The sequence below is a fragment of the Mirounga angustirostris genome, unplaced genomic scaffold (assembly GCF_029215605.1).
Source record: "Mirounga angustirostris isolate CCGP_5_RB_7025 unplaced genomic scaffold, mMirAng1.0.hap1 SCAF_17, whole genome shotgun sequence".
NCBI lineage: Eukaryota > Metazoa > Chordata > Mammalia > Carnivora > Phocidae > Mirounga > Mirounga angustirostris.
In genome coordinates, this window is record NW_026991725.1 from 46819527 (window position 1) to 46838116 (window position 18590).

Consider the following 18590-nt stretch of genomic DNA (forward strand, 5'->3'; position numbering starts at 1 on the left):
AGCACGGAGGAAGAGATTTTAGGGGAGACGTGGACTCTCACAACAGCCAAAACGAAGATGGAATAAAGACATTTTGGTATGTCCAGAGGTGGCAAATTTTTCTGCCGAGTTCCCTTTCTCAGGAGGTTATTAGATGTAGACCCAGAAGAGAAAGCTGCGGGATCCAGAGACTGAGTAAGGCTTTGGTGCTGCAGAGAGGTGAACAAGAACATGGGGTGAAGGGAGATGCAGGGTGACAGGCATGAAGAACATCGAGATCGGAATGGAGCAGATCTTAGAAGGCTTCTCTTCTTCACGGAGATGGAAGAGAGGAACATCTGCTTTGTTTGGAACGTAATGAGTGCATATATAGACTTTCCGAGGAGAGTATAGGGCAAAATTAGGGATGAACTCAGAGAATAAACAGGTTCTTAAAATGATAGTGATTCAGGGAAGACCACCTGGCGCTAGAAGAGAAAGGTCATCAGGACGACTCTGGATAACTTACGCGTAGGCTTGAAAGTATAAATATTGAATATTGATCTAACCTCCATTGATACCATTCTCTTGGGAGTATGGGATGCCGGGGGCAGGAGGGAAAGTATTCTGCTGTGGGGGAGAGGGGCAGAAGGGAGCTCAGTCTTCCCCTCCTATAGCAGGACGCCAGAGATGCTTAAGACGAAAATCAGAAAGTAGCAAAGTGAGCAGGTTGTTTGGGAATATGGAGGTCAATACCAGAAGGAACATCTGAAGGAGGTGAAGGTAGCTGCCTCTGAGGAGAAGGGAGTTGGAGAGGGGTGGGGTATAGGCCTTGTGATTGTGTCCGACCCCTTACACCGTGTGCATATATGACTTTGAAAATAACAACGCACTAAAAGCGAGTGGTAGAGAGGAAACGAGTAGAGATTTACTTCATGTGGAAGAGACCTGGGTGTGGAGGAGTGTCTTCTCTTTGGTCTCCTTCCTTCCTCGAGTAGAAGAGACTTGCGTGGGTTTATGCACCATGGAGGAAGAACCAGTGGAGAGAGGCAGAGGTTGAAGAGAGGCGGGTGGTGGGATGAATCGGGGTCTCAGAGGAGGTGGGAGGGGAGAGACCTGAGCACAGGTGGAGGGACGAGCTTTGAACGGGAGGAGGCGGCTTGACCTTGGTTGTAGAGAGAATTGGGATCCATGTTGGTGTTTGTGGGTAGGAGGTGGGAAGTTGAAATCATTCGTCCCTCGCAGCCTCATCTCTGTGAAAAACAGGAAGGTTTGCAAGGTGGTGAGGGAGGTGGCCAGGAAGATGGCAAGGGACAAAGGCTCATCAGGAATTGAGGGCCCAGCTGAGGTTAGAGACCCTTTAGGGGCAACGGCCCCAAATGTATACCCAGCGCCCAGTGTTGACACCTAGGATGTGTTAAAAATTACTTGTTGAATGAACAGATATGTCCAGTTGTGTGATTTTTCTGTGGTGGCGCTTGCTAACCCAGGCAGGCGGGGCCGGCAGGGTGGTGGTGGGACGGAGCCCAGGCTGGGGTCTGAGAGCAGGTGTTTGAAAGGAGGAGCAGTTGAGCTAGAGGATGGGATTGCAGTGGGCAAGGTGGGCTGCGAGTTCAGTCTGGAAAGAAAGGCGCCAAACTGCCAGGGAACAGATGGGCGAAGAGCTTGGCCACACACACATACGAAACAAACCAAGAAGCCATTAAAAAAGTGATTATGATTGTGTACCGTAAAATTTAAAAAGTGAATTATTAAAAATATCAGGAGCAAAATGCTTGGCAACTGGGGGGGTTGCTGCACAATACTGTGGATGAATTAAATGCCACTGAACAGTTTCAAATGGTTCATTTTACGTTATGTGATTTTTTCCTCTGTGAAAACACCAAAACAAAAAACAAAAAAACCCCAAAAATACAAACCTAGAAACAAATTCAGAAGACAATGACAGACCAGGAAAAATATTTGCAAAATATATGACAAAGGGCTCATTTTTTTTAGTATATAAAGAGCCCTTAGAGTACATTAAAAAAAAAAAAAGTACCCAAATAAATCAGGTTTTATCCTCACTCATAATCAAACAAATGCAAATTAAAACTCAGATGATACCATATTTCACCTGCTTGATTGGCGGGATCCTAAAGATGCTCACGGTCTTTGACTCCGCAAGTCTGCTTTTAAGAATTTGTTTTACAGGGGCTCCTGGGTGGCTCAGTCGGTTAAGCGTCTGCCTTCGGCTCAGGTCATGATCTCAGGGTCCTGGGATCGAGCCCCGCATCGGGCTCCCTGCTCAGCGGGGAGTCTGCTTTTCCCTCTGACCCTGCCCCTACTCACACTCATACTCTCTCTCTCTCAAATAAATAAATAAAATCCTTAAAAAAAAAAAAAAAAAGAATTTGTCCTACAGATCTAGTTCCTGTGTGCAAAAAAGACCTGTCTTTGGGGATAATGATTATACTGGTGTTTGCATTAGCAAAAGAGCAGACCCCCTTCACAAGTCTCTCGGCAGGAGACTGGTAAAAATAAATGCCATCCAGGGAATGCAAAGTCATGCAGCTCATTGAAAGAATAAGGAAGTTCAGTATGTGTCGACACAGAAAAGAATGCACCATTAAGGGGAAAAGCATGGTATAGGAGAGTGGTCATAGCATGCTAGTATCTATTCAAAATAAGGGGGAAATATACTCGTACAGATATGACTGAGTCCAACCAGTATCTTTGGAAGAAGAATAACGGGATTGGTGCTAGTGGTCGCCTCTGGGAATGAGAAATGGGAGGCTGGGGATCAGGGGCAGGAGGGAGCCTTCTTTTCACTGTCGTATACGGTTTGGATTTTTTTTTTTTTCTTTCCACCATGTGCATGTTTTACCTTCTTAAATACATTAAAAACTTTATGAAAAGCTAAAAAAAAAAAAAAAAAAGACATCGTTTCTCAAACTGTGTGCTAATTCAAGATCCAGATGCGTGGATTCTTCCTGGGACCTGCTGGATCAGAATCCAGGAAGGTAGAGCCTGGGACGGTGTGTCTTTATCTTGCCCCCCCCTCGGCTGGGGGGGGGGCGGTTCTGATTCACCTGAAAACCTGCTGAGCTCCGTGGGCCGAGAGCTCAGCCGTCAAGGAGCAGGCTCACGGGAATCAGAAGGATACCGGCAGTTCGTCCGTGTGGCAAAGACCAGGTTGTGTGGGGTAGGGGCGAGCAAGGTCCCTGGCATTTTGGCAGCGCTTAAATCCGTGGGTAAACAGCGGTCTAATTAGATGTCAGGCGCCAGAGACCGAAGGCCCCCTCGGCCCCATCTGGAACTACTTTGCCTTGCTGTCTCTGCCCCGTTCCTGCCTTCACACGTGGTGCTGCCATCACCCAGAAGGTTCCAACCCGTTCCTCATCTGCCAGTTCTCTGCTCCAAGGTCCCTCCCTCCGGGACATCTTCCCCAAACCCCAGCCTAGGTCAGCACTCCCTGACGTGCGTTCTCCTCGCCCCCGGACTTCTCCTTTGGAGCAGGGATACCGTCACGAGGTCATTAGGGAACGATTTAACGGTGGCTTTGGTCACTGCGATGTCCCTCCACGATGCCCGGCACATGATAGGGACTCCAGGGCGGGCTGCTCACGGAGGGAACGAATGAGCCTTACGAGACGCAGGAGACGAAATCTGGGCGACAGGAGTGGGAGTGCGGGGAGGGGGGCAAGCCGGGTCCGTGGAGGGTCGCTCCCACCCCGTAGCCCAGTGTCCGGGAGTGCCTGTGAACGTCCGAGAAGCCGCGGTGGGACCTTGCTTCTGGGACTTGCCCGTATAGGCGTGACTCCCTGTGGCCCCACAGAACATCGCGTGGCTTCTGTCCCAGGAGGGCCGCCGCCGGGCTCCCACCGAGCCCCAGGAACGGGCAGCCCGAGCCGAGCGCCCGGCCACAGCAGGTCACCACCCGGTCATGTGTTTCCGCGGCGAGAGGGAAGAGCCGGCCAGCCTACGGGGAAGTGAGTGGCTGTTTCCCCCGTAAATGCGTCAGCGGACTGTGGCTTTACCCAAACTCTACCCTTGAGCTTGGACCGAGCACATCAAGTTCCAGTGTTTACCTTGGAGCGGACGACAGCCCAGTGGTTGGGACATTGATTGACCACCTTTGGGCCCGGCGAGCTGGCTGGCCGGGTGCTCAGCCCCCAGAGGACGGTCCCGGATGGGCACCCGTCTGCCCCTTCAGCCCCGCACAGAAGACACAGACACTTCCGCCTATTAAAAGGTTTAATTTCTTCTTTATGCTCAGAAACAAAGAAATGGCCTTGCCCCCCCGCCCCCCTGCAGAAGAGAGTCTCCTCTCGAAGGAAAGGGAAGCTGTTGGTGTGAGGTTGAATGCGGGGGTTCCTTCTCCCCAGTTTCCCTACTGTCTTTTCAGCAACCCCCTTGCAAAATTTAGGTTTGAACACAGCTTGCCACCCTCTGGGGGGTTTGGGGAGAGGCACAGCTGGAGTCCAAAGAGTAATGCCCATGTTCTACAAGAGATGGGTCCAGTGCGTGTCTGGGGGCGACTGGCAAGGGAGGGAGGGGAGGAGGGGGGCTGGGGAGCTGCGGAGTGGAGAGGCGGGGGCCCTCCCTCCCCCAGCAGCGCCCACCCCCTCCTCCTAGCAGAACTGGTCCTCGTAGTCCTCGTCCTTCATCCCCTTCAGCCGAAGCCGGGCGAAGTCCTCGAACACGATGTCATCGTCCGTGGCGTAGCTTGACGGTGGAGGAGGGGGGTGAGGTGCGGGCTCCAGACCCTCATCCCGGCCCCCCGCTCCCCTCCCAGACACAGGGGTGTCAAGAGCTGCATCGGGACTGGGTGCGTCGGTGAGAAGGTGACGGGCAGCCTCGGGAGGAAGGCTACGCCGTCGGCATTCGGTGCTTCAGCCCTCCCTGCCCAGGGGCGAGGGCAGATTCGGGGGCTGCAGGGGTCTCTGCCCACAGAGGTCAATGGTTGAAGGCGGGGGAGGAGTCTCTTACTTGGTATCAAATTCAATGAGGTTGGTGTCCACAGGGGCATCTGTGTCAGGAGCAGCTGAGGCGAGGAGAGGGGGTGGGTGGGTGGGTGCCTCACGCACCAGCATGTCTCCCCTGGCCTGGCCTCAGACCGTCTCGCGGGGGGCTTGGGGTGGGTGCTGCGCTCACCTGTCTGGGGCCTGGGGAGGGTGATGTGGTCGTGCGGCTTGGGGTGCATAAGAACAAACGGCAGCTCCACAGAGACGTCCCTGCGGTGGGGGGGGGGCGCATGAAGGGCCAACACCGCCGCACCCGGAGGAGACCCCCGCGCCCCACGTTGCCCCGCACGCTCACCCGCCGCGAGACACCACCAGCTTCACTTTGACCCTGTAGGACACCAGGATGCCCAGCACCTCCTTGTTGGCGCCCTCCTTCACGCTGCAACGAGGCGGGAGCTAGACCACGGCCCACCCCTGCGGCTCCCGTGAGGTTCTGGGGACCACATCCCGGGGCAGTGGCCTCCAGCAGCGTGGGCTGTGCTGTTCTCACGGCCCAGCTCCCCGCGGCGCCGCTCTGCACGGACCCCGCCCGTGGCTTCTCCTGTCTCGCGGTAGAGGCCGTCGTCCTTGTGACCCGACAGCCCGGCACCGTCTTGCTCCCACGCGTCCTCGCAGAGACCGGGCCTGGGCCACCTCTGCGCCTGCAGGTCCCTCCGCCCGGAGAGCTCCTCGTGTGGCCGTGTCACCGACTTACTCTGGGTCCCTCCTCAGAACTCAGGCCCAGGGGATGCCTCCCCCCGCTGGCCTCTTTAAAGTGCACACACGCTGCCCGCCCCCGGTGCACCCCTCCCTCCTCTGCCTTGCTTCTTCTCCACGCTCATCACTCGGCATGCTGTGCCTTTCACCGTTGATCTGTCTGTCCTCCCCCTCTAGAATCTCTGGTCCGTTCTGGCCCCGATGGCGCCCTGGCGCCTAGGACAGAGCCTGACACGCAGCTGGCCCCCCACGCCCCCATCCAGCCCGCGCTCACATGGTGCTGGAAGCCAGGTTGGTGTCCTCGTGCTTGAGCTTCCCATCCAGGGCAAGACCTCGCTTCTCCCGGTTGTCGCTGAGCAGCGGGGTGATGGTATACACCTTGCAGAACGTGGAGCTGGGGGACACCTGATCACTGGGGAGTGGGGACAGGAGAACGAGCCTCTGGGGGGGCGGGCCGGTGAGGAGGTCGCTCCCGCCCCCAGCGGCTTCTCCCCTGCCGCTAGCCTGGCTCCGTTTGGGTCCCCAGGTAACAAGCCGCTCAAGAAAATGAGCAGCTCAGAGCCAGCTGCCCATGCAGGGGATGCCCTTGGAGGTGGGGACGGTTCGATCCCCACCTCACATTCACCCAGGGCGGCTCCTCTGCCCCGAGGTGGGCACCGGGCTGTCGTGTTACTCACTCTTGTTCGATCTGAGCCACGGGACACTTGTACTGGGCAGTGCTGAAGAGGCAGATGTCCGCATATTGTCTCACTGTGGGGTGGGGTGGGGTCAAGCAGCCGTGCTGGGAGCGCAGGCTGCCCCCCCCGGGGCTGTGTCACATTCTGGGGTGGCCTCCTGCACTGGGGGGTGTCCCTGGGCTGAGATCACACCAGGAGCCACGTGGGCACCAAGTCCCGCCCCCAAGACCCCTTCTGTCCCCCACCTCCTACCAGAGACTTTGATCTTCTTGATGGTCTTGGTGGAGTTGTTGGTGACGTGGACGTTGACACTGAGGGGCTCCCCGTGGTAGTAGAGCTTTCGAGGGGAGGGGGTCAAGTTAACGCGATCTGTTTGCGCTGGTCCCATTATTAGCGTCCGCCCTCCCCCCGCGCAGACCCGGAGGCTTGGTCTCCCTCTAAACCCAAGCCCACGCCCACGCCCAGCTGAGGCGGCCTTCTTTAAAAACACTGTCCTGGCAGGTGGCTTCAGCCCTCCCCCAGGGTCCCCCTGCACGGGGACACCTGCGTCACCCTCCTGCACCCCACCTCCTTGTCCAGGGAAGCCTCAAGGTGCAAGGACCGGTCGGACATGAGGAAGTGGCGTGTGGTTTCTGCTGAAGGCTGGGGGCCGGGTTTCTCTGGGGCAAATTGCACCTTTCGGATCACCAGACGCACAGAGTTCCTGGGGGTGGGGAGGAGGGGTGGGAGGGGACGGTCCTCAGACACCCAGACCCCCACCACCGCCTTCCCTGGGCCTGGGGCTCCAGGGAGTTGGGGGGGGGGACAGTCACAGCACAGGGGAGCTTGCTTCCCTCACCTTTTGTGGCTTTTCTCTTCTAGTGATTTGGCACAGAAGGCTCGAATCTCAAAGTCTACTCCACAGGCCTCGGGAGGAGAAAAGGTCACATCTTACACAAGGGCCCGGCCCCCACGCCCTTCCTTTCCTCTCCCCTCGCCTTCGTCAGGGACTCTTGCCCCATCGCGGTCTGCTCTGAGCAGTGCAGGGCCTGGGGCTTCGTCCTCTGCCTCCCAAAGACCCAGTACCTGGCAGAGCGTCGGTCCTGTCTGCAAGGTGAGCCCCTATACTCACCCGTGAATGCCCAGAGTCACCCGTGAACAGATAAACCATATTTCCACTGGGGGCATGTCCCATCTGGCTTCTCCCTGACAGCCCCCCTCTCGGTGTGTCCCAGGCTCCTAATGGAGCCCGTTCTGTCCCCTGAGCCCTCGGACCCATTCCCGCTGTACCTTCCCCGTGTCCTCGGGGCCTGGCTGCAGAGTGACAGAGCAGGGCAGATTCTGGGGGATCTGTGGGGAGGCAAGGAGAGGCTTCAGTTCTTCCAGAGAGCCCCCAAATCTTTCTCCCAATTCCCACTAAGAGGCTGGATGAGAAGTCCCGGGAGGTGAGAGAGGAAGAAGGAAGGGGCCCCAGGGAGGAGGCAGAGACAAGGGTGACCCTGCAGGTGGCGGGGGGGGGGGTGGTCTAGGGCTTCCTCCTCATTGTTGCTTCCAGATCTGCCCGGAACAGGTGCCTCAGCCCCCTCCCCCAACTCAGTCCCAGACCCCTTGCCCTGCAGAGGGTGAGGGGCGTCCTCACTGTGAAGAAGAAGGGGTGGGCATGCCGGCCCAGCTTCCTCAACAGCCGGTCCTGCAGGCGGGTGGGGGGCCGCGGTGGGTTGGGTACGGGGGGGAAGGCCTGGTAGTTGGCGATGAACAGGTCTTTGCGGAAGGACAAGCCCAGCACGTCCAGGTCCTCGCGGCCATAGCGGAAGGCGCAGGTGAGGGTCACAAACACTGCGCGGGAGGGCAAGGTGGGGCCGTCAGGAGCCCCTCCAGCCCCAGCCCCCCAGTCCCCAGCAGCATCCAACCTGCCTGAACCCGACTTCCCTCTTTGTCTTGGCCCTCTGTCTCTCCGGGGTCCGTGTCAGGGCCAGCCCGCCCCACTGGGCCACCCTGACCGCCCCTGGGCGCCCCCCCACACTCAGGCCAGTACCTTTGCGGTCCTTCAAGTAGTCAGGGTCCACGAGCACCACACCATCTGGGAAAGGGACACACGAGCTCACTTCCTGTCAGGGCCTCGCCTCCATCCCTGGGCCCGGGAACCTCTCCCCATCTTGGGGGCCCCAGCAGTACTTTCTGGGCACACTTACCTACGGGGTCCACTTTGTCCAGGTGGTCTACAAAGTCCCGCTTGCCCAAGTACACGGTGAGCTGAGGATACGGAAGGGGCACGTGGAAGTTGGGGCACGAGGGTGCGGGGCATCAGAGCCCTTCAGAGTGACTGTCCCGCCCCGGTTTTTCCCAGGCTGGGGTAGCCCCGGGGTTCCTCCCAGCAGGGTCAGAAGCGGAGAGTGGTGGGGTTCCCCAGATTACCCACCCTTGAAGCTTTTCGCACCTCTGCCCACAAGTCAGGCAAGTGTGTGTATGAGTGTCTGTGGGGTGGGGTGGGGTGGGGTGGGGAGAGGGCTTGGGGAGGACTCGCGCCCCCCCACCCCCAGCCAGTTAGAGAACAGGGTGTGGTCTCACTGGCTCCCCTCAAGGGGCTCTGGGACACACAGGCCATAGCCTGGGGGCTGCTGACTGTTCACAGCCCAGGAACCCTGGGCTGGCTCCCAAGAGGGGTATAGCCTAGGGCTTCTGGCTCCTACCCCTTCATCTTGCCTAGGGACCCGGACCTGTGCCCACCCAGCCCAGTGTCTGGCTCAGGTTGAGCGGCCTTTGCAGCAAGGGGCTTCAGGAGGGAAGGAAGTCGGCTCTTAGCTGTCACAGGAAGTGGGGAGCTAGGGGTTGGGGATCGGCTAGGGGCAGGCTGGGCCTTGCAGGGGCCCAGAGAGGGCTGGGAGGAGAAGCAGCATGGGAGACTCACCTTGCAGTTAGGGCTCGACTTCTTGAAGACCCTAATAAAACAGAAAGGGAAACCCCACTCCCTCAGACCGCACGGCAGGGACCCCCCACACCAGCCCGAGAAAGCAGAGCTCACCCAGGACTCTGCCTGCAGGCTCTGGGGCTTTGCCAACTCTACCCCTCCCACTTCCTCCCAGAAGGAGGGCAACCACAGGTCCTTGATATTCCCATTCCCAACGCAGCGGTGGTGCCCCCCCCCCCACCTTCCACCCTCACTAGGTCCCCTCCTCCCGTGGCAATGGCCCCTGGTTGCCACAGGAAACACCCAGGCTCTTTCCAGAGCACTTGCCCTAGGGGGGTCCGAATGGGCAGGTTGTAGGAGCCTCTAAGACCAAACCCTCTCTCCATTGTCTCCCGTCTCTAGCTCCAAAGACAGCTGGAGTACCCAGAAGGGCAATGGCCCTGGCTTTGGCCCCTAAAATGGATTCTACTTATAGGCACTACTCAAGGGTGACCCGACTCCATGAACCTCCAACTGTCCCCATCCCTGATCTCAGCAGCCTCAAAGCCTATTTGTTTTTGAAGAAACCCAGTTAGAAAGCAGACCCAGCCCGGACCCCGGTTACTCCTTTTTTGGGGGGGGTTCCTGTCACACTAGCTTATGTTTCTTTCACTGGTGGTGTGATGGCCGTGAGCTGTGTTCAGTTAGGCTCCCCCAGCATGGCGCCGGCCCTACGAGAGAGACGATCATGCCGGCTGACATGGGTCGGGAGAATGCTCCACGCTCCGCCCTGTTTCAAAGGCTCCGTGTGTGTTATCTCACTTAATACTCTTAGCGACCCAGTATTCCTAATCTACAGGTGAGGGAACCGAGGCACAGGGACTGAAGGATTTAGCCTAAGGCCCCAGAGGGTGTAACTGGTGGGACTCAGATGAACAGAGGCACTCTGGCTCTGAGCCCATGCTCTTCATCACTAAACCGTTATACTCTCCCGTCTCTGCAATTGGCATGAAATTTGTTGAATTGCAGGGGACTCGCTCCCCTGAGCTGAGACAGTCTAAGCCTGGACTCTCCCCACTGCTGAGAGCATAAGTAGGTGTCTAGTGATTCCTGTGCTCTGGTCGCTTGCAGGTCTGACCTTCCTCATCCCAATCCGCTCTGCCTCAGCAGCGATCCCTGGGAAAGGTCCTCGGCTAGTAGAAACTGAAGTCCTGCCGACCGACCCATCCTTCCTCCAGCACCCCCCGCCCCCCAGTTTTGCTCTAACAACTTCACTTGCCACTTCTTCCTAGAAGGTCAGACTGTCCAAAGGCCATAAGACAAAGGGTATGGTGGCCCCCAGGTATCCCCATCCAATAAAGGAGAGTAGACACTGGTATGGTGGCAGCTAGAATAAGCACCCAACCTGGGGGCAGACAGCTATGGCATCATCCAGCTCCCCCTCCCCTTCGCTTCGTTTTCCTCTTTGTCCCAGGGTTTCCTCCTATTAGGGAGAAAGCCATCAGACTGTGCTTTTGGGGTAATGGCCCTGGAGCACCTGCAGGGCCACCTGCCCTTGGGAGGCGACGCTAGGGAGCAAGGTACGCTTGCTTGTACGCTAAGGCTGGCCAAGGAGGCAGAGTGTGGGGGTGCCCAGAGGTGCCCAGTGAGGGGGCCAGCGACAGCAGATGTTCTCTCCATTTCCTGTGGCCCAGAATTAGATGGGGGTGGCAGGAATTGTGCCAAGTCAGCAGCCCCCCTCTGGTCCATCCATCCTCCTCCCTGAACCACAGAACGGAAACTGGGGGCCTCCCTCGAGTCAGCGACTTCCCCTTCTCTGGGGGTGTTTAAGCCCTAATCCAGGACACCAGTCCGCCCTCCGATCATCTCTCTGATACGACTCAACTTGGTGCTCGGAAGCCTGGGTTCTCCTCCTCTATGGGTGGGGAGCGGTGGGGCTGAAATGATAATGTTTGGAGTACAAGTGGTGTCTTGGGACCAGGGCCCCATTCCTGATCCCGTCTGGATAGAGGCATACAGCCCCAATCTTTTCCTCTTTTGCTCCTGCTCCCCAGGGACTCGGGCATGCACCCACTATCCCCTTGGGGGTGTTGGCCCACAACAGGAAGTGGATTTTGCTAGAGACCAAAAAAGAGAACTCGGGGTATCAGTGGAAGGAAGGAGCCTCGATTGCACAGAAAACATCCGGGGAGTGGATGGCGTGCCCAGGGCAGATACTGCCCTCCCTCACCTCTGGGAAGAGGGGTAAGGCCCAGAAGCGGGGAGGGTCGTCACGCACTCTGCTCCCCCAAGATGAGGCTGTTGCTCCTAGCAACCCGGGGGAAGGCAGAAGTTTGGAAGCAGAGCCACCTGGCCCTTGGGACAGCCCGACTGCCTGTGGGGTACTGGACAGGAGGCTCTCCCGCAGCTCGGCACGAGTCTGGGGGTGGGTGGAGAACCCTCCCGGCATCCAGCCTTCCCATACCCGACCCCTCGGGGCCGGCCACCTGCGCCTCCTTCCTCCGCCCCTGCATCGCAGGCTGCACCGGAGAACCCAGTTGTCCGGCCCCCACATCCCTGCGAGGACCCAGACGCCGGCTTCCTGAGCCCCTTCAGCCCTCGCTTTCCGCAAGGGCCCTGGCATGCGTCCCCCTCATTATCCTCGAGGACCTAGGCGTGCGGCCCCAGATGGCTGCCCCCTAGGGACCCAGGCGTGCGGCCCCCGGGGTCTCTCCCCGGTGTCCCTGTCCCGGGGCCGCCCCGGCACCCGCCCCGAGCCGCCGCCCACGTCCCGCCGCGCGGCCCCACCCCCCTTACCTGGTGCCCGGTTTCTCCCCCATGGTGCGCGCGCCCGCCGCCCGCCGCCCGCCCGGTTCGCGACTCGCTCGCAGCCTCCCAGCCTGCGGCCAGGTCCCTGCTCCTCCCCGCGCCACTGCGCACGCGCGCCCTCCGCTCCTTCTCGTCTCCCCCGCCCCTCCGGCCCCCTTGCGATCCCGGGGAACCGCGGCCAGATGCGTCAGCCCGGACCGCGCGCGCCGCGGCGCCGCCCGCCCTCTCGGCGCAGGCACGCGCGGTGATTGGCCCCGCCCCCGCGCCCACCCCCCGCGGCCCCGCCCCGCCGCTCCCGAGGGGTCCCTCCGGCGCGCGCGGTCCGCTGTCCCCGCTCTGCCCGCCCCTCTCTCCGCCCCCCCGCCCCCCCGTAGGAGCCGATTGGGCCCCCCGGAACGAAGGCGCCCGCCTGCCGGGAGGTGAGAGCCCCGTGATTGGCTCCCTGCGCCCCGGACGCCGCGGGGGTCCCCTCCCCTTTGTTTGCTTTCTCAGTGGCGGTGGAGGCGGGGGAGGCGGTGGGGGCGGAGGAAGGAGCTCCGGCACAGTCTGGGAAGACGGATGAGGGGGTGCACACGTGGGTGAGCGGCTCCAGTTGCGTGATGCTGTGCTTCGGGGCGCGCCGCTCACCCCAGTACTCGCAGCCTTCTTTGGCCCTCCCTCCCGCCTCTTTATTGTGGTGTGTCAGCTCCCTCTGGTGTCTGTCTTTCATCTTCCACGGGGTTACTCTGCCTGGTTTCTCGGACTACCCATCCCTTCCATCTACTCGCATCCCAGCCAGCATCCATCCATGTATCCATCCAGGCATCCATGCCTCCATCCATCCATCCATGCATCCATGCACCCATCCATGCATCCATGCATCCATGCATCCATGCACCCATCATCCATGCATCCATGCACCCATCCATGCATGCATCCATCCATCCATGCACCCATCCATGCATCCATGCATCCATGCACCCATCCATGCATCCATCCATCCATGCACCCGTCCATGCATCCATGCATCCATCCATCCATGCACCCATCCATGCAACCATGCATCCATCCATCCATGCCTCCACGCACCCATCCATGCATCCATGCATCCATGCATCCATGCATCCATGCATCCATGCACCCGTCCATGCATCCATGCACCCATCCATGCATCCATCCATCCATGCATCCATGCACCCATCCATGCATCCATGCATCCGTCCATCCATGCATCCATGCATGCATCCATCCATGCATCCATGCATGCATCCATCCATGCATCCATGCATCCATGCATGCATCCATGCCTATTTCGTGCCAGTCACTGTGCTGGGCAATGGATTCACATGGCCTCTGCTTTCCTAGCACAGTTCAGGAGACACAGAAACAGGTATTATGATCCCAAGAATACTATAATGGAGGTATGACTCAGAAGACAAAGCGACTACCAGCGCTTGACTGGGGCAGGGTGGAGGGAGGTGACGCTGTCCAGAGGAGGAGACATTCGAGGACAATCTTTCTGAAGGGTGGGCAGACATTGAGAAAGGGTGTTGCAAAGACAGATAAAGGCAAGGTACATCCTCTTCTGAAGAAGTGTTCGTGGGGTCCCACCGCAGGAGAGATGAGGTGGAGGAGGAGGACTGGAACAGAGTGTGAAGGATTCTGTATAGCAGGTGAAAGAACAAGACCGAGGTCGTCCCTGGAGGAGGACACTCGGATCCAGTACTGGCTTTTTTTAAGCGAAAGACTGGCACAATGAGATTTCTCCTTCAGGAGGATAATTCTGGGCAATGTGGAGGGTGCAGAGAGTGGGGCAAGGTTGTCTGGACTAAAACTAGTCAAGAGGAGAAGAGGGGCCAGGCAGAAGAGCTATTCTAGGGCAAAATGGACTGGACCTGGGGCAGGATGATGGGTGCCTGACATTTCGGGATTTAAGGAGCTAATATATTTCTCCTTCTTCCATGTCTTTTCCCATTCTCCCCCTGTCTTTCCCACTCAAATGAACTAACTTCACACTTCTCCCTCCACTTTTCTGCACAACAAAAAGTAATACGCACAGCGAGATGGTTTCTGAGATCATCTTTAAGGTCCAAATGTCTTACCTGATAGGAAATAAGACGAAGTCAGGGAGGGAGACAAACCATAGGAGGCTCTTAGCTATAGGGAACAAACTGAGGGTTGCTGGAGGGGGTGGGGTGGAGGGCTGGGGTAACTGGGTGACGGGCATGAAGGAGGGCATGTGATGGAGTGAGCACTGGGTGTTACACGCAACTGATGAATCACTGAGCTCTACCTCTGAAACTAATTATACACTATATGTTACCTAATTGAATTTAAAGAAAATAAGTTATTAAGAAAAAGGTTCAAACATAAGCCCTCAGTTCTGTCACCACCTTCTAAGCTCACCCTTCATCCCTTTCAAGCTTGAGAGCATACATTTCTTTTAGACTCATGAATCACTTTAGTCGAAGAGTCATGACCAGAAGGTAATGAGATCCACATTGCTACATATCTAAAGTGATTTTGGGGGACGCCTGGGTGGCTCAGTCGGTTGAGCATCTGCCTTCGGCTCAGGTCGTGGTCCCAGGGTCCTGGGATGGAGCCCCACATCGGGCTCCCTGCTCCGCTTCTCCCTCTCCTTCTGCTGCTCCCCCTCCTTGTGTTCTCTCGCTTTGTGTCAAATAAATAAATGAAATCTTTTTTAAAAAATGATTTTGGGACTGAAAGGTAGTGGTCTGTATGGCATGAAATCTACTCTATTAAAAAGTACTGATATAAAGAAAAATTTAGAAGGATGCTAAAGAAGGCTAGAAAGAATGAAAGAGATGCACCATATATAGGTGGGAAAACCTATCACTATAAAGCCGTCATTTCTCTGCAAATGGTGTATAAATTTAACACCGTATCAAAATAGCAATGGGAGGCTGATCCAAAGGTAGTGAGTTATCTCAAGTGATGGTTCCCAGTTACAGATCGAACTCCTTGTTCTACTCATCCCCTCCCCCCTCCTCACTACTGCACTTGACTAGTCTTTAGAAGTAAATGGATGACAGTGGGACTTTTTTGGGGGGAACTTGATTCCAAACAATCGGAAGAATCAACTCACAAGTTTAGCTAGGATAATTCTGAAAAATAAGAGTAAAGCAGGCATTTGTCTTACCTGGTAATTTATTAACTTACAATAATTAAAATTGTGTTATTGGTGCAATAATACGAAACAGAGCAGTGAAAGAGAATATGGGATCCAGATACAGACTCACATGGTAGCGTTTCAAGTCAATGGAGAAAGAATGGCATAGTCACTAAACTGGGTTGAGACAGTTGGCTCTTCATTTGGGAGAAAAAAAGTGATAGCTCTCCATCTCACACCTTAAAATAAATTCCGGATGGGTTAAAGATCTAAATGCATGGAATTAAAACTATAAAAGTATTAGGAGAAAAACAGGAAAATATTTTTATAACCTTGGAAGTTAGGAAAAGCCTCACAAGACATCAAACCCCAGGGCTATAAATAATACCACCTAACACTTTATAGTATTAACCACGTGCCAGACATTGTTCCAAGCACTTTACAAATATCAATTCATTTAATACAGCTCTATGCATTAAGGTTTTATAATTATCCCCGCTTTACAAATGAGGAAGTGAAGGCACAGTTAAGTGACTTGCAGGTTCATACAGCTAGCAAGAGGCAAAGCTGGTGTCCGAACCCAGCAGTCTAGTTCAGAGTCCGTGGCCTTCATCGAAACACCCTACCTCAAGAAGACTAAGAGATTAAAATAAATAAAATGACAAATTGGAAGAAGCCTCTTGTGACCCTGCAACACGTAACAATGGAGAATAACTCCCCACATCTACGAAGAGTTCCTACCCACTAATAAACCTAGTATCGGGATTTTGCATAAAGCACTATTTCATACGATGGGCAGGGGTGTTAAGTCAAGGCAACCTTTCTAGATGGCATTTTGCCAGTTCCTGTCAAAATTAAAAGTAGGCTTTTTCTTTCATCCAACTCTCATTTATTCACTCAACAAATATTTGTTGAGCCCTTTTTAAATTTTTTTTTTTAAAGATTTTATTTATTTATTTGAGAGAGAGAGAGCAGGAGAGGGGGGAGGGTCAGAGGGAGAAGCAGGCTCCTCGCCGAGCAGGGAGCCCGATGTGGGACTCGATCCCGGGACTCCAGGATCATGACCTGAGCCGAAGGCAGTTGCTTAACCAACTGAGCCACCCAGGCGCCCTGTTGAGCCCTTTTTATGTGCCGGGCACTATTCTAGGTGATAAGACTAACATAGTGAGGAAGAGAAGACCCCTCTCATGTATTTTATTTCTATTTTTATTTTTTAAAGATTTTATTTATTCATCTGAGACACAGAGATACAGAGAGAGGGAGCATGAGCAGGGGGAGAGGCAGGCTTCCTGTGGAGCAGAGAGCCCGACGTGGGGCTCGATCCCAGGACCCCGGGATTATGACCTGAGCCGAAGGCAGACGCTTAACGGCTGAGCCACCCAGGTGCCCCTCAAATGAATAAAATCCTTAAAAAGAAAGAAAGAAAGAAAGAAAGAAATACATTTGAGATAGTGTTATGAGTTATTTAAAAAAAAATTAGCAGGGTGATGTGGTAAAGGGTGAAGGGGCTTGGAGTGGGGGCTACTTAAAGAAGCCCTCTTTGAGGATGGCAAGAGGGTATCAGAGATTGAAAGAAAAATTTCTCCACGCAGAAGCAGCAGCATGTGGTGGGAGTGGGCTTGCTGGAGGGTAGAGAGAAGGCTAGTCTGGCTCAAGGATAGGAAAAGACAGGGAGACTAAGGCTACCTGTGGTCTGTGTGGAGGTCGGATCATATGGATGCTAGGAGCCAGTCACCTATTTGGAAGCCACTGAAGGGCTTTACGCAGAGGGTGACAAGGGCTGGCTTAAGACTTGAGAAAGACCACTCTGGATGCTCTGCGGAGAAGGGACCACACAGGGCCAAGAGGGGAGCCAGGAAGAGGCCTTTGTAAGAGGCCCGATGAGAATGGTGGCTGGGGGGCGCCTGCGTGGCTCAGTCGGTGAAGTGTCTGCCTTCGGCTCAGGTCATGATCTCAGGGTCCTGGGATCGAGCCCCGCATCGGGCTCCCTGCTCAGCGGGGTGCTCCTTCTCCCTCTCCCTCTGCTGCTCCCCCTGCTCGTGCTCTCTCCCTCTCCCTCTCTCTCTCAAATAAATACATAAAATCTTTAAAAAAATAAAATAAAGAGATACTGACTCAATGAGTGAGCAGATGAAGAGGGCAGGGATAGGCTGGAAGATGGGAAGTGCAGAGAAACAAGACTGACCCTGTGTTCATAATCACTGAGGCTGGAATATGGACACTTGGATGCATGAGGGTTCATATTGTCTTTTATGTGTGTACATATGAAATTGTCCATAATAAAAACCTAGAGATGATGTGGTAGAGAAAGTCCTGGATTGGGCACCAAGGAAAGTTAAAATATATTTTTTTAATGTATTGTTGGGGGGGGAGGGGCAGAGGGAGAGGGAGAAACAGACTCCCCACTGAGCAAGGAGCCTGACACGGGGCTGGATCCCAGAACCCTGAGACCATGACCTGAGCCAACCCTGAGTCAGATGCTTAACTGACTAAGCCACCCAGGTGTCCCAAGGAAAATTAAAATATTAAAAATAAGACAAATTGTAGGACCCCCTCGGGGATAGATGAACATCTCCCACAGGCCCAGGTGTCCTCGGGGCCTCCCACCCACCTCGGGAGTCTGGATTCATTCTGTTCTTCCTGGGTCTAGAGCCACCTCGTCTGATTCCAAGCCCACTGCTTTCCCCCTGCACTGCGCTGGCTCCATTCAAGAAATTCCAGGACTGGGCGCCTGGGTGGCTCAGTTGGCTAAGCGACTGCCTTCGGCTCAGGTCATGATCCTGGAGTCCCGGGATCGAGTCCCGCGTCGGGCTCCCTGCTCGGCGGGGAGCCTGCTTCTCCCTCTGACCCTCCCCCCTCTCATGCTCTGTCTCAAATAAATAAATAAAATCTTAAAAAAAAGAGAATGGTGGCTGGGACCAGAGGGGCCCGGAGATGGAGAAACAAGAGACAAAACCAGCCGTTCCGCGTCGATGAGCTGGACTTGAAGACGGATTGGACAGAGGGGCAGGAAGAGGGGAGTAAAGGCGACCCTCAGCCTTGACTTCCCCTCGGAGTATTAGGCCACCCCGCGCACGAAAGGCACGCAGAGGGGAGTGCGGGAGCGTTCGGTGCGCGCGGGGGGGAGCGGAGCGGCTGCAGGGACGCGGCAGAACCGAATCACGGCGCGCCCACTGCACTGCAGCCTGCAGCCTGGGAGAGCGGCGTAGAGCGGCCACGAGGGGCACCTCGTGGGACAGGCCGGGTGCGGCCGCTGCTCCCGCAAGACGGACCGCGTGTTTGCGTGACCGTGCGCGGAGCGGCGTCGGAAAGCGGGCGCTGCACTGGGCGGGGGCCCGGGGCAGAGGCCGCTGCCCCTGGACCCTGTCTCGCAGGGCGCGCGGACGGCCGCGCGTCCGGGCCCCGCGCGGCTCGGCTCGGCTCAGCCCGGGGCCGCCCGCGCCTTTTGTCCGGCCCACGTGGCCCGCCCG

The 18590-nt window shown here is 56.2% G+C and overlaps 1 protein-coding gene and 1 long non-coding RNA gene across 2 annotated transcripts; one reads left to right on the top strand and one right to left on the bottom strand.

The window, feature by feature from the left end:
- Nucleotides 1–4180: 4180 nt before the first annotated feature.
- Nucleotides 4181–12221, bottom strand: ARRB2 (arrestin beta 2). The gene is made up of 15 exons (XM_045890052.3): nt 12000–12221; nt 9225–9255; nt 8509–8569; nt 8352–8396; nt 7956–8152; nt 7607–7666; nt 7176–7243; nt 6905–7040; nt 6590–6674; nt 6338–6410; nt 5935–6072; nt 5260–5343; nt 5095–5174; nt 4930–4984; nt 4181–4665 (listed from the first exon to the last, which is right to left on the bottom strand). The coding sequence occupies exons 1-15, from the start codon at nt 12020–12022 to the stop codon at nt 4572–4574; spliced, it is 1230 nt and encodes a 409-aa protein (XP_045746008.1). The 5' UTR covers nt 12023–12221; the 3' UTR covers nt 4181–4571.
- On the top strand, nt 5340–7499 carry LOC135362963 (uncharacterized). Its single transcript, XR_010408518.1, has 2 exons — nt 5340–5951; nt 7199–7499. It is a non-coding gene; the product is annotated as an uncharacterized LOC135362963 (long non-coding RNA).
- Nucleotides 12222–18590: the final 6369 nt, after the last annotated feature.